The sequence below is a fragment of the Mauremys reevesii genome, linkage group 9 (assembly GCF_016161935.1).
Source record: "Mauremys reevesii isolate NIE-2019 linkage group 9, ASM1616193v1, whole genome shotgun sequence".
Taxonomy (NCBI): domain Eukaryota; kingdom Metazoa; phylum Chordata; order Testudines; family Geoemydidae; genus Mauremys; species Mauremys reevesii.
The window spans coordinates 32429263-32445352 of record NC_052631.1 but is presented as its reverse complement, the minus strand read 5'-3'; the positions used below and the strand labels follow the sequence as shown (position 1 = coordinate 32445352).

The 16090-nt window shown below is 39.5% G+C and overlaps 1 protein-coding gene across 7 annotated transcripts in view; it reads right to left on the bottom strand.

The window, feature by feature from the left end:
* Positions 1-16090, bottom strand: part of TRIP12 (thyroid hormone receptor interactor 12) — a 167600-nt gene that overhangs the window by 26305 nt on the left and 125205 nt on the right. For 5 of the 7 annotated variants that reach the window (XM_039487403.1, XM_039487405.1, XM_039487402.1 and 2 more), the window contains 11 exons: positions 14920-15092; positions 14312-14385; positions 14028-14227; positions 12927-13054; positions 12497-12648; positions 11519-11661; positions 9714-9870; positions 7299-7397; positions 6650-6764; positions 5031-5185; positions 4691-4855 (listed from right to left, as the gene is read on the bottom strand). In XM_039487403.1, coding sequence (XP_039343337.1) covers positions 4691-4855; positions 5031-5185; positions 6650-6764; positions 7299-7397; positions 9714-9870; positions 11519-11661; positions 12497-12648; positions 12927-13054; positions 14028-14227; positions 14312-14385; positions 14920-15092 — 1561 coding nt within the window. The remainder of the gene's footprint in view (positions 1-4690; positions 4856-5030; positions 5186-6649; positions 6765-7298; positions 7398-9713; positions 9871-11518; positions 11662-12496; positions 12649-12926; positions 13055-14027; positions 14228-14311; positions 14386-14919; positions 15093-16090) is intronic. The other 2 variants (XM_039487404.1, XM_039487406.1) reach the window with 1 other exon arrangement.

The following is a 16090-nucleotide window of genomic DNA, read 5'->3' as shown; positions in this document are numbered from 1 at the left end:
CTCAACTCCACAGTTTGTGGCCCAGGCGGTGTGGGATGTGGTGCCAGTGGACCTAGTGGCACATGGCCAGAAGGCACCAAGGGCACAATGGAGAATGAACTGACAGAAGCCATAGCACCAGAGAACTCCTGAGCCAGTGGAGAGTCTGGACTGCGAGGCAAAGTAGGTCTGATGCTGCCTTGTATTCAGTTGGCATGGAGACTGTTGGTGCTGCTACTGACATCTTTGGTACTGGACTCAGACACCCACGGGCTAGGACCAGGGTTGACAGTACAGGCCCCTGCTGCTCTTGATGTGGTATCTAGGAGCGGCTAGACCAACATGCTCCATCATTTGTGCTGCAGGGAGTATAGTGCCGGTTAGCACTCCTCCTGGTGAAGGAGGAGTTTCCACAAGTCCTAGAATTGTCCCAACTTATCTTTTGGGTCCTCTTCCTTGCTATGGCAGAGGAGGGCAAAAGACCACATTTCCTCTTGGGGGAAAACCCTAGAACCAGAGTGTGGGGTGGCATCACTTGACAGATCTGAAAGCTACTACTAGTCAGATGAGGTCCTTGGTGCTGAAGTGGGCCTCATGGCCTGCTCCACAAGGTGCTGCTTTAACTGCAAGTCTCTAGCCACCTGAGTCCTCTTTGTGAACAACTTGCAGATGGAGCACCTCACCAATGTGGCCCTCGCCAAGACATAACAAGCACCTCCTATGGCCCCTATGCAGGATGGACAATGCTTGAATCCTGGCACGAGCATCACACAGGCAGCCAGCTACTCTACTAACACTAAACTAACACTTAACTAAATCTAAGGTACTACTACTATATACACAAGAAAAGTTTCCAGAAAAAAAGAATGGAAGCGTGAGGTGAAGACACCACAGAGACCTTCAACTCTAGCCACAGGTGGTGAGAAGGAACTGAGGGGATTGGGGCAGCACCACCCTTATACAGCCACAGGAGGGGCTATGGCCACAGACATCTCCCCTACGGATACTGCTAGGCAAAGTTTTCTGGCTCTAGTGCACATGCCATGCACACCCACATGAAATATATGGCTGCATCTCTTTTTTTTTTTTAATTAAAGTAGAGAAGCTATTACAAGCAAATGCTTACTGGGAGAGGAGGGCGATTGGGTGGGAGAGTAGGTGCTAATAGGGGGAGAAGAGTTGGGATAGATCAGTTGATGGGGAAGGGAGACATGGAGAGAAGAGGGACACGGAGATGAGAGGGGCACCTGCCAGCCCTACATTCCCCTCCCATGCCTGGAACATAATCTAAAGAGGTTCATAGATTCTAAGATCAGAAGGGATCATTATGATAATTTAGCACAGTGGTCACCAACAGGTTGATTGCGATCAACTGGTTGATCCTGGAGGATCTCCGGCTGCGCAGTGGGGCTGCTGCTAGATAGGCTACCTGCCTGTCCCAGCCCCATGCCACTCTTGGAAGTGGCCAGTGGTTGAGAGGGACCAGGATCTCCCTCCACACATTGCTTCTGCTGCTAACCACCGCCCCCGCAGCTCCCATTGGCCCAGAATGGGAGCTGTGGGGCCAGTGCTTGCAGAGGGGCAGCGTTCAGAGCCACGTACCACCCTCCCCGGGGTGCATTGGCCCTTTCCAGGAGTGGCGTGGGGCTGAGGTAGGCAGGGAGCCTGCCATAATGGCAGTCATGCTGTGCCGCCGACTGGGGGGAGCTGCTTGAGGTAAATGCTGCCTGGCGGGAGGCTGCACCCCAACCCCCAGCCCTGAACCCCCCTCCCAGAGCCAGCACCCCATAGCCTCTCCTGTAGCCCAAGCCTGAGCCCTGACCTCCCACTTCACTCCCTCTTGCACCCCAACCCCCTGCACCAGGATCAGCCCAGAGCCTCCTCCCACACTGTGAACCCCGGGTGAGGGAGAGCAGCAGGGATGGAGTGACTGGGGCAGGACAGATCCTGGGTTACCCTTACATTCAAAAAGTGATCTTGGGCATAAAAAGGTTGGATACCACTGATCTAGCATCATCTTCTGCATAACACTAAGACATTTTCTAATCCTTTCATCATTCACATGGCTCTTCTCTGAACCCTTTCTAACTCATCAACATCTTTCTTGACCTCCCTCTAACCTTTCCCTGCCTCCTTTAGATAAGCCAAGCTCTGGAAAGGTTTGAGCCTCCTTCCCTACTTCCCCCACATCCGAGCTGGGATCTGGGGATCCGAGCGCTGCTTCCTGCCCATGTGTGCGCACCAAGCTCTGGGGGCCCCTGCACATCTATGAGGTTCTGACCTGCAGAGTGAGAGTCCTACAGCCCCCCTCCTGCCAGAACCTGGAAGTCTACATTGCAATGAAACGGCACCACATCTTGCTGGGCTCTGGCGGGAGTCAGTTGGTACAGCCGGCCAACAGTTTCTGTTTGCTGTGTAGACCTACCTCAGAGCTATTATTTCAGGCTACAGTCATCTCCACAGGATGTTCTTTCATCTGATAAGTCTCTCACTGAGATGAATAGATCACTTCACACATCTATGAGTTTGTTATGCTGCTGTTGATAGATGTGTAGAGCCCTCCCATAGTTAAGATTATAACCAGCCTTCTGTTTAAAAGAGGACTCTTCTAAGTGCTACCCAAATTGTTTTGAACAGTCTAGTATTTTCATAAATTGAAGGTACTAAGATGACAACTGCAGCCATCATCCCTTAATTATCCTCATTTATCCCTTTTGGCTCTGTTTATCTCCCCCGCAAGGAGGTTGGTATTGGGCTTTTTCAGATGATTGCTCCCCTTTTGCAAGTGAGATGCAGACTGCCTTTGACTGAATAGGTCCCTTCAATGTATACAAGACAGTCAAGTTTTAAAGATTTTTCACACTATTGCTAACAAAAACTAAGTTGCACCAATACTAATACTGGGAGCCCTAGCGAACACTGGCCTCTGAATCTGAGCTGAGCTAGATAATATGATGCTTAACAAGCCAGCGACCAATCTATATTACATTGTTGCCACTAGTCAAGCTGAACTGCTATTAGTAGCAGGGAAAGTTTTGGAAAGTTTCCCTAGCATAGACAATATACAAAGTTGGTGTCCCACTGAAATACATGCTCCCAGAAACATCTTGCAGTTTAGCAAATCAAGTATTTGCTTATATTTGGGTTTAGGGTGGCTTCAAAGTCCCAAATCTTTTGGATACAAGGAAGGTGAGAGGAAAGACCCAAAAATCTATAGTAAAGCCACATTCTTCTGGTGAAGGTTTTCGTGAAAATAAATAAAAGAACTCATTAAATTACCGACTCAAGTTGCAAGACTGAAGTCTTGATGGGAAGTTTAGGGCAAATACTAAACCTTTATCACTTATCAAAATACACAGCACCAAAACTCAGATGCTCAGAACAAATACTAAAGGGAACACTGAAAGACACTTCATGGCATTAAAGCTAGAACTGAGGCAAGTCTTCAACTTCAGACATAGACAAGACCGGTCTATGCTTGGCTCTTCTGCCAAATATTTCCCACAAATACTTCACTAGCTCAGTTCCAATGGAGTGCTAGCATAGGCATTTTAACTAAGGCCAGATCTATATTACCATTTACTTAAGTATAACTTCCGTCACTCAGGGGTGAGAATAAGCTATCCCAACAAGCGTTGTAAATTATACTCACTTAAGTGCCAGTTTGGACAGTGCTATGTCAGTGGGAGAGCTTCTCCCCCCGACACAGCTACTGCCTCTTGCAGAGGTGGATTTATTGTGCCAATAGGAGCTGCCAGATGCAGCTGCGCCGATATAGTGCTTCTAGTGTAGATTAGCCCTACGTCTTCTAAACCTCATCTGAGCAGAGCTGGTAAAGTTGGCAAAATTTTGAAAAACAGCCTGGCTAACTCTGTGTATGCTATCTTTTAGGAACTGAAGTGAGGTATCAAAGCTCTTCTTGAGTACAAGTAGCTTCTTACACTTTGCTTCAAGAAAATTGTCCACATCTAATTTTTTTGAACAAAGTGAAGAAATTCTCATCATGTTATGCCTCAAATATCAAGGCTGCTTTAAAACTAAGGAATTCAATACAGTCCTGACTTTCTGACCTTGTATTGGACAGGTATTTTAATTTGTGCATGTATCTGACTCTGCTAAATCAGAAAACTCAGTCTAACTTCAAAATACATAATGTGACATTTGTCTCAATTTATTAAATTTTTCTCCAACATGTGTGAGAAGTCTTTATTGTACTGGGGGAGAGGTAACCTTCCTGATGTGTCTATAGTGCTGCTGAGCAGTGCCCAACATACAACGGTTACCCAAATAAACCCTTCTCTATAATACCAGATTTGTTACCAGTGTTAAAAAAACCAGAAGTGTGATGCAGTGTTAATAATTGTGCTTATATGCAATTGAGTGAAAAAACTCTTTGCTAATAAAGGACTAGGAATTCATACTGTATGCTACATCATCCAATGTAGATTTGTTGGTACCTTTACAAAAAGGTCACCTGGTTGTCCATTGCTAGCAAATTATTTACAACTTTGACTTCAAAATTGATTTAAGAGGAATACTAATACTGAGAAAAGTAGTAATTTTTATTAGCATATTAAGAATATATCAATTAAGTATTTATAAGAAGATAAATATGTTCACTTTATTTCAACTATGGCTTGCAAAAATCCAGAAATATGTAAAAATCAAGGTTGGCCTTTCCCCTTCATATAAAATTACCCTCCCTTCCTACCTGTGATTTGTCCTGTTCAAGTCTTTTCTTCTGTCTTACTAGATCTTCAAGATGATATACTGATCTAGCTACCACTGGATCGATATTAAACAAGTCGTGTGAAGTGAGGGAAGTTTCCTGTCGTAACATCCATTTGTAAAAAGGAAGGCCAAGGGGAAGGTCCACCTGGAAGCCAAAGTAGCATTGTTTTAAAATTAATAGTTAATGAAAAAAAAAATTAAATACATAAATAAAAACATCAGGTTTCAATTGCTTTAAGTTTTCATGTTTCATTCTGAGCAGTACCACCAGAACTTAGTGTTATATATTACTTCAGATAAAAATCAAATTTCATTCTTACCAATCTGAAATCCATGATAGCCTTAGCCATTAGTTTTCCCAGAAAACGGAACTTCATTTTAACCTTTGCAATGTGAGCTGGTTTAGCTGTTCTACCAAAAGGAAGTGCAAATAGGCCTTGGAGATTATGAATATATTTTGTGCCTTCTTGGCTTCCTGTTGGGGGGGAGAAAAGGAGGGGGGGGGGCGAGTTCAGTACTTACATAATGCTTTTTCATTTAAATATGAGTTAAAGGCAATGAGTCTAGTCATTCTGGCCTATAATTTAGGTTGTTAAAAATGTCAGTTTTAAAAAATTTAAGTCATGATATTTCTATTTCACCCCATCAGTTACAAATTTAACCATTCCTTGCAGCATTAGCAAATCAAACAATCTTGTAATACTGCAGAATAATACTGTAATACTGAAATAGAAATTGACTTGTTTTTATTTGCCAAAGCTGAACAAAAAGTTTAGAATTAATATTTTCACTGTTCATAGTCATAAGGAAATTTTAATAAGTGATTATCCTGACAGCATCTCTAAGATTATTTTTATTTTTTCATTTTCTCAAAGTTTAAACACTCCATCCAGATTTCTAAACACATGAATGTATTTACTTTACAAAAAGTCTTAAGATAATGACCGCTCTTGAGTATGAAGGTCCTGAGACAAACTGGGAAAATGTCTATTATTTCTTATGAATATTACGTGAGACCGTTTGCCTGTTCAAGTGTGTATTGCTGCCTGCCTGAATGCATAGACTTTACCAAACAAGGGTGTAAAAGGGCTGAGGTGCCAAGTATAGTCTTAGGTACCCAGATTCAAGGGAGTTAAGATAACTATGGCTGGCCATTCAACTGGGAGAAGAAGTTACACAGCTGGCTCCATCCAGGAAAGGACATTTTACTCTTCCCAAGGCTAAGCCTGGGATCAAAGGAGACCCTAAAAGATCAAAAGACCTTAGCAATTAAAAAGCTGCCCAAGGCAGAAGGAGTGGGGGGAGGAGAAGAGGGTAGAGAGGCCTCAGTATGGGTCAGTTGAAAAGGCTGGCAGTCTGATTCAAACACTCAGGAAAGAAGGCTAGAAGGAGTGTAGGCTGGTTCTCTCAACTCAGATGGGGAAGACGCAAGACCCACTTGAGCTCTGGATAGAGAGATTAATCTTAGGTAACAGAATGTATGTTCAGGTCTCTTATTTTAAATCCACTTCTAAGTGCTGTGTACCTTTTGGGCAAAACAAATCATGCTTTGTTTAGAAGTTGTTTCTTTCTCACTTCAAATACATGCTATCACAGGCTTTGGGAGAAAATCACTTCTTACAAGTGCCAACTCCAGTTTTGCCTGCTGGTTTAGGTACGGTTGAGACCCAGGTGGCTGCAACCAAGGTCCTGGTCAGAGTGCGCAAATTACAGAGCTCCACCTTAGGAGAGGTAAAGGCCTAAGGCCTGATATCAGTAGGGGGGTTCACTCAGATCACAGGGAAGGGGCAGCAGTTTAACTAGCCCAATACCATGACAAGTGACCTTCGATAACCACTTTTTTGGGTAGAATTACACTTTAAGGCATTAGAACCTGGAAGTCCCAAAAGACAGTTTCTGAAGCAGCTGAAAGTACATTGATAATCAGAAAAACAGTCACCTTTTGGATTGGATAGAGTTACTTCTTCTCCTCTCCAGAGGCCTAAGTCTGCCCTCTGTAGTTCCTGAGATACAAGTGCATAAAATTCCAGTGTAGGTCCTAAACCTGTGCCAACCTTCAGAGAGAAAAGGTAATTTTTCATTTAATATTTTAATGTTCAGAACATTTTTAATTTAAGTGTGAGCTGTGCAATAATATAGAACAGTTATATTCATTACAATTTCTTCTTCCAGGAAAAGGCCTTTCTTTAACCAAAAACTATTATTAAACCCGCAGAGCTAGCAAAAATTCATACATAGAAAAGGGATACTGACCAAACAGAATATTTATTAAGTCACCTAGCGATCAAGCTAGAGACATGCACGTGTGTTTGCTAGAGTAAGAGTTTTTCTAACTTTAAAGTGAACACATTTCTAACTGCTGACCTTAATGTGCATTTGCAGTTGAAAAGTATGTTTCGTCTAGCTATTTGGACAGTCAGAAACCAGTCATATTTGGAAGAAGTAGTTATGCATTAGTGGATGGAATTTTTAGCTGCCAGTAGTAGGATGGAAGACAGACAGTCTGACCAAGTTATTCTAATGCAATTACAGCTTTTGTATGAACATTCATTAAAAAGGGTTAATGTAGTTACATAGCCATTACTTACTTCATTCTCATACTGGATTTCCAACATAGCTCTCGAACTGCCTAGATCTTGCATCACAGATTCTGCCTGTTTCAACAGCTCTTCTCTGTTCACAGTGCGCTATACATTAAAGACATTTAGGCAATCGAATTAATTTTTGCAAATCTCAATTCCTTAGTAAGCAAGGGAGTTACAACAATAAGGAAACAAAATTTTGGAATGAGAAAGTTTGCATAGTATCTTGATTGTAGTAAAGCTTTTGGCACAGTCCTATGTGATAGTTTCATTATGAAACTAGAGAAATATGGTCCAGATTAAATTATGATAAGGCCAGTATAAAACTGGGGAAAAAAAACACATTCAAAAAGTAGGTATCAGTAGTTTGCTGTCAGACTGAAGACTTATCTAGTGGATTCCCACAGGAGTCTGTCACTATTTAATACTTTCACTGATGACTTGCATAATGGAGTATAGTATGCTTATAAAATCTGAGAATGACATCAAGGTGGGTAGGGTTGCTAGAACTGTGGAGAACATGGACAGAATTCAAAATGGCCTTGACAGATTGAAGAACAACAAGTCTGGCAGCACTGAAAAGATACTACATGTAGGAAGATAAAAATCAAATTCACAAATACAAAAATGGGGCATAACTGGCTATGGAGTAGTACTGCTGAAAAGGCTCTGGAGATCACAAACTAAATGAGAGAGTCCATGTGATGCAGTTGCAAAAAAAAAAAAAAAAAGGCTAACAATTCTGAGGTGAATTAACAAAATTGTCACGTGTGAGACATGGGCTGTAACTGTCCCACTCTACTTAGCACTGGTGGGACTCCAGCTGGAGTCCTGTGTCCAGTTTTGGGAGCCACATGTCAAGAAAGATGGACAAAATGAGAGAGAGAGAGTCCAGAGAAGAGCAACAAAAATGATGAAAAGTTCAGGAAATGTGACATTTGAGAAAAGATTAACAACTGGGTATGTTTAATCTTGAGAAGAGAAGACCTGATAACCGTCTTCAAATTTGTTCAGGGCTCTTATAAAAAAAGAGGAAAGTGATCAATTGTTGTCCTATCTTTAGTAGGTGTGCAGAAGTAGTAATGGGCTTAATCTGCAGCCAGGGAGATTTAGGTTAGAGAGTAGGAAAAAAATTTCCTCCTATAAAGGGTAGTTAAGCCCTAGAATAGGAAGGTTCCAAGGGAGGTTGTGGATTCTGTCACAGGAGGTTTAAAAACAGATTGGACAAGCACCTGTCAGGGATGATCTAGGTTTACTTGGTCCTGCTTAAGCACAACACAGGGCTGGACCAGATGACCTCTGAAAGTCCCTTTCACCTCTATAGTTCTATGATTCTAAATAAAATAATTTGCTTTTAAACATGTATTAAATTTTATATAAAGCAAGAAGTTGTATTCAGTGGTGAACTATTTATATAAAATTATTAAAAGTTGTTTCATGTCAAATGCAAACTGGTAGTCCTGAAATTGTAGGATTATGTACTAGTAGGGAGCATTCTTGCTCTGGACCAGAAAAACTAAGTCTCAGCCCTAGGACTGGGACATCATAGTAGAAATTATCATCAGGTGACATGTTGCCCACTCAGCACCCTCGAACAAGGAAAGGGTAGTGGGGGTCCCACCAGTGGGCTAGGATTCTGTTAGTGGTTTGAGAGGCTGACAGAAGCCCTCCACCATGTGGAATGGATTACAAAGGATGACCTTAATAGGACAAGCTAGTGCCGACAGTTCCCAGATATGTTATTTAAGAAGGTGTGACCCAGGTAAGCCACATTCCTGATATCTTGTCTCCTTCCTCTGTTGTCCAGGCAATAAGCTACTAGGGTCTGGTGGCTGTTCAGGAGGGAGTTAAATATCCAAGGCTATCAGTTTTCTCATCATGTGTCAGAGTCATAGTTATCTCTCTACAAGAATGCATTACACTGAATACTTAAGCATATGGATACTTTTCTGGTGTGTACTATTTATATGCCTTTTCCAGAATCAATAGAAAACATTGAATCAGGTGAATATAACAAGAATAAGCCTAATAAAGAACCCTTAACTACTTACATTTATACAAGGCATCTAAATGTTGAAAATGTTTGCTATACAATGCAGTTTACATTTCACAAGCAGGCAATGTCTCCAAATCTTAAACATCCAAAGTGTGTTGGGGAGGAGTTACATAACATGTGCCAGCTACCCCTGCTTCCCAATGGCAGATATTCAGTGGGGATACACTTCATTCTTTTGGGAGTTTACCACCCCTACAATGGGCCCGTTTCTCAAAAATCCACTTGAGATATGTACTAGTACAACTGAGATTGTGTCATTTTGAGCAAACACTAAGATCTCCCTTCACTGGAAGTTGTGGAAGACTGATCCACATGGAAAACTACTACTCACTCCCTTGTGAAATGGATTTTGGCATAACACTTACTTTTTTCCTGTCCAGTCGCGGTGCCACTCTACTGTCCTGAGAATCCGACTGATTGATTTCTGGATTGGTATCTAGTAATCTCTGCATTGCTCGATCTCGATCAAAAGCAGTTACATAAAATAGCATTTGCCGGGTGTCAAATGGAAAGAAAAATGGGCTGTGAAGAGTTGGAATTAGTTAGTTTATACTGGAAATCTGTAGTCTTGAGAATTTAAGCAGACTAAACAGAGGTTTCACAATGCTTGAAACTAGAGAGTTAAGCCAGTTGTATCACCCCCTAGGGGACACTTTTCCTAGTGTAAAAGTACTTCTGAGAACAGAAGAGACTAAGCTTGAGATCAGGTATTTAAGATTAAAAAACTTTGCAAAGATTTTAAAAAGCAACCATTAGAAATTTAGAAAATTCAGAGTGAGGGTTAAACCCAAATATTTGGAAGTACAGAGATGTACATTTAATGTTACCAATCCCTCTTATTACTTCCTTAATACCTATTTTACAAGTAGTATTTTCAAGTCAAGGACTTTAAAAGCCCACAGCCCAAGGTTCTGGATGTCTTAATTTGGAAAGTCACTTTATTGGTGCACCAACTATATCATTATCAACTACTACTACCTCATTTTTCAGAGGGGTTTTAAGAAATCTGCAGTTTGCAGAAGACAAATATGCAAAAGACATTACAATTCATCTTTCAGAACCGGCAAGGTGAGTAGTATTAAGATGTATATATTAAATTATTTGTAAGAGTAGGCTTAGTCTTCCACTACCTTTCTGATTTACTTTCCATTTTATAATCTAGAACTAGGTTTGTTTTTTGTTTTTTCACACACACACACACACACACACACACACACACACACACAGTTTGATTTACTTCAATAATTCACGTCTCCTTATGTTCCGCAATGGGGAAAGATTATTTTGGGTTATGTCAGTCAAATTTCAAAACTACTTTGAGGACTGTATTTTTTTTTTTTTTAAGATAAATAAGATTATTGTATGATTCAGATTCCAGTTTTTGTTGTCACCTGTTATGACCAGAGATGGTTGCTTCAGTTCCCATTTCTCATGTTATTACAGGGACAGAGTTAAAAAGGTATTTAGCTAACCATATACTTTCAACTGTTTGGATTTCTTAAACTTAACCCTAGTTCTGAACAGACTGGTTTTCAAATAGTATTTTCTTTTTACCGTAAAATTACACATTCCCCTATAAACTGCAACTTCATGGATTTTTGTCTAGTTATTTCCTTATCTCAAAATATCTTAAAATCAGTTTAGGACATTCGAGTGACATGTGGGGTTTAACTTCCTGGTGCTCCTCAGAGCTTAAAGATACTGTGGAATAAAAGTGAAAATGCCATGAAAATAAAAGCATCTATCCTAATGGTTTGACTAAGCCTAGAGCAGGAAAAGAATACAGAAATATGTCCCAAACAATGCATTAAATACTCAAATAGGAGCCAAATATAGGTTCTTTTGCCTTACATTTGTCATCACGGTGCTGAAGCTTTCAAGAACACTAACCTAAAAATTTGCACACAACTATCATTGACAATTGGAATCAATCCAAGTTTGCTTAAATACAATAATATGATTTAAGTCATGCAATACTACATGCTGGGAACCAACCATATATCACCATGTTACCCAAGAAGTCTCCTGTACCTCTACAAATACCATTCTCACTCTTTAGATATGCACAGCAATGTATGCTGTGCAAGAGGAAATAACTGAGCTGTAAAAGTGCAAAGTGATTTATTAAACCAGTCAAGTTAAGGGTTGTAGAAAGCCAGACATTTCATACCATGTTTTTCCAAGCTCTGTCAGCCAAGTTGGTATGTTTCCTGTCATGATTACCAAAGGATCCTGAAGCTGCCTGTTAGCTTTTGCTGTCAATTTACTGTTGATAAATTCCGTGGTTGAAATAATCTCCTTGCAAACTGCATTCTGTGAGATCAAGAGACAGTGTGCTTCTATTTAGAAAAGCACTGGAATTCAGAAAATACCAATTTTTATTTTTATTTATTTATTTATTTAAAAAAAACAAACAATTTCTTTTTAATGACTTGTTGCTTTTTTTGGTGAGGGTGGGTGAGAATGCTTTGAGATCTTTTACTGTGTCTGTTCTTTCCAAGATTGATCAACCTGAGGTCCAACGGAACTCCACTGTTCACTCCCTTCATCCCTCTTCAGAAGTATTGCTCTTTTGGTTTGGAGGAAAAAGGAGGATATTTGAAGACTTTTTAGAAGATAACATCAAGGAGTTTGACTGGACATCACAAAACCCTCTAGTAGTAAAGCCATCACCTTACCAACAGAGGGTAAATTCAGGGGGTGGAGGGCATCACACTCATGATATTCCATCCTTTCACAGATAGAGGGATTATCAAGGATGTTCTCAAACACTTTTTGTTTCAGCACCCAGTAATTAGCACTTATCTGATGTATAGATAGCAAGTAAGTGTTCAAATTCTATTTAAATTAGAGATGGGCATTAAAAATTTTAGACATGTTCCTTAATTAAGAATATAGCAATATATTTAGTTCTATTATTCTACATTTGTAGCTGTATTTTTGTAGTCTTGCAAAAGTTTTTGTACTCCACATCTTACACAAAAGTTATTCTCTAACATTCAACTCTGTTGATTTTTATCTAGTTATGGTAGAGTAATGTTTTTACACAAGTGAACTTTTCAAAATGATATTGTCTCAATACCTTTAGCAATGACAGTTTTCTACTGATTTACAGAAAGCCTTCCAAGTGATTAAATGTATTACTCACTTCATACAGGTAATACCAATATCGACTGATAGCATGTAAAACTCTCAAAAGGAGGATAACATCTAATGAGGGGTCTTCAAAGGTTATATTTTCAGGCGGTGTAAATACAAGGTAAACTTCTAAAGGATTTGACACTGTAGGGCACACACCATCTAGGGAGAGAAAAAACTAGATAATTTCTATTGTTAAACAAAGTAGTTGATTAATGAGTTACACTTCTATCAGTTTGAATTTTAGCTTCTATTTTTTTTTTTATTATCAGTTACTCACAACAAAACCTGACTATAAACTAAATTGTAATTCAGGAAGTGTGTGTAGATACCGATATAGATATACAGATATAGAATTTTTATTAAAAGGTATACAAAACAGAAAATATGTTTTATTTGTCACAAATCATCCTACATATCCCCATGTGACAAGCACTTACCATGCCACAACTCATCATGTTTTTTTGAATTTCTAGGGGAAGTTTTTGTGGGAGCAGTTTGTGCCCTTCCTCTTTTACCACCAACACAGTCCTTATTACCATCTTCATCCTCTCGCACTGGTTTGTACCTAAAAATTGTAAAGCATTTATTAATATGGTTCTGGAATACAACAGACCTGAAAATAAAAACAACAGTTTAACAGTAGATTCACTCAGGTTATCAGAATTTCATTTCAATGGCAAAGTTTAAGCAGTAACAAACAAGACATCTGGCGGAGCCACCAAATGCAAATTTTGGAACATAAGGGAAAATAGAACATATTGGGGTGGGGTGGTGGAAGGGAAAGGAAGTAGTAAACAAATGGCCAACTTCATGTATTGTATGAGAGAGGCAAAGTGAGGAAGTGCAATCAGTCAAAAACATGTTCTTTGTTCTTGATGAGTTTAATACTTTGCAATGCACTATAGGTGCAAACAGTTATAAAGACACTGTTGAACATCAGTGTGCTACATGCAGTACCAGCCATACAGAGAAGACTGCCCCTTGCCTCAAGGCATTTACAGCCTTAACTGAGACAATACAACTGATACCCAATGTGGCTGGATAACCAGAAGATTCCTTAATCAAAACAAAAATTGAAAGAAAACAAACGTGTGGCATTTTTTGTTAAGCTTTACCAAACCGATTAATACTTGTAAGCCTCACAAAAATGTTCCTCGAGCAGCAGGCTATTTTTCCTCTATTGTTTGTAATTGCTCAAGGTTGATAAAAGAGTATTTCCCTTAATTTAGTTTCTTTCATTTGAGAAGCCCTCTTTTATTTTTCTATTTCCAAACAATTAATCAACTTCCACTCCATCAGCTGGGATTGATATTGATTGATAGCCAAGAATGTTAACGGGTGCTAATCAGCATTTGGTATTCTACAAAGTAAGTATTTTTCCATCAAAGTAAGTTGCTCGGTGATCAAAAAGCAGACTTATAGGCTACCTACAACAGAGATGCTTTAACAGTCTTGAGGCCTAATATATACAAGTCCTTTTAAAAAGCGTAGACAAAAATTTGGAGAGAGATTCTTCCTGCTCCCTCTACCCAGCTTACCAGATGGTGTGTGTCTTAGTCCAAATTCCAGCTCTTCCCAAAGGGTTGCTTTCATCATCTGTGGATTCCCTCTCCTCTTCAGCTTGTAAACTGAACTGTCTAACTGCTTGATACACAGTCATATTATATGGCAGCAAGTGATCTCCAATGTAAAACTGCAGTCTGTGCCTCACATTCCCTGAATTTAAGAACTGAGCAGCCTCAATAAAAGCAAAGTAAATACAGGTTAAGAAGCAGGTTCATTAGTCTCCCCATACAACTCTATACAGAGAATAGCAACTTACCAAAGATTCGTCTATTTCTTCATCCGATCCATCATCATCACTGTCTTCATCATCTTCTCTGACTCTTCCATATCCTACCAAGACAAATTGCACGTCCTTATTTGCACTTCAGAATAAAGTAATTTAAGTGATTATTCATAACACATGTAAGTATTAATCCCATATCATTTTGCTTCATCAATTCTAAAATATCAGCTACACATTAAAATAGAATTAACATTTAGGAGATGCAAGTCTTATGTTCGGTCTTAGCACCAACACTGGAAGGTATACACCACAGATAGATTAGCCAGATAGATATAGGAGGACAGCATCAGCCTGTAGGATGATTGAGAAGCTGTAGCACCATACACTACATGCAATGCAAGATTTGGTACTGATAAAACAAAATCTTGCTTCTAGGAGAGAAAACCTAGACAGCTACCAAGTGAGTAAACCTACCCAGACAGCTGAACACATTTATCTTCTATCTTTAATACTACCCCGACATTTACTTTTATAATGCTCAGATAAGAGATTTATGCAGACTTATCTGTTTTGGTTATTCCTAAATCTATTAAGCACCAGCAGGTTGCTCAGCACTGTACAAGATATCAAGATATAAATACCTCTAACTACAAGGTATCTTTCAATGGCTTGCACCAAAGCCAGGGGATCTATCTTCACAGGTCCACCTTTCCACTGTTTCACATTAGCACAATCTGGATGTCTTTGCAGCTGGCATTTTAACTGATGCGTGTTGAAAAATTTTAAAGCTTGGGATCCTCTGTTGAGAGAAAAACTCAAGATAATTTGTGAAAAAAGTTGCTACAATTATTCTATTTTCTTTGTTCATTTGTATAATCAATACATTACATACACACAAGGTTCAGTTACAAATAATAGAAACTTTCAAATGTTCATGCTCAAAATTGATTCATTCTAGAAAACAGACTAAGAAATTGTAAGCTATCAAGGCTGAGGCTAATATTTTAAAACTGATGCTTAAAGCCAAGCACCAGAAGTCAAATTAGAAACCCAAATAAAATTATCTGATTTTCAGTGGTGGCTGCATATGCTAAAAGGAGAGGATAAGGCCATTCAGATGCCTGAATCACATGCGGCTTTTGGCACATAACATTCAGCATTTACATTTGAAGATTTAGTCAGACGTGGTTTCACCATATTCAATTTTGAGTCTCATTTAAAAATGGAAGTATTTTTCACACTTTTTGCTGTTTTTCTTGTTTTGTATTGTACATTTCTCTTATCAATTCACTTTATCCTTAATCAGTTTTGCCTTTAACTTGACTTAACAACAACCACCACCACCACCACCCCCCACCACGTGTTTGCCTCTGGTTCCCCCCCCCCCAGTATCTGCTTTATTTAGTTTTGATACATGCTCCATCTTCTGTTTCTCTACTCATTGCCATACCATATACTCTCCATTTATTTAATTTGCAGTTCACTCTTCCAGATCATGCAGTTTGAAACACTAAGCCTTCTAGTGCTGTTCCTGACCTCCAAGTAATAGTGGAGGAATGGAAGCTACCAGAAGTTTCAAACCTTTTGGTGCAGGTCTGGTCTACCAGGTACTTAGTAATCTAGCAATGACAATTCTCTGCTAGACCTTTCTAAGAAGATCCTACAAATATCTGAATCAGAAACTGATAAAATTTGTATTTGCTCCATTGATTAGTCAAATTGCATTAACTGAGCAATTTAATAGGAAAATTAAACATGCATCATTTACAATGCAAATTTTACTCCACAATTCATAGGAAATTGCTAGGCACT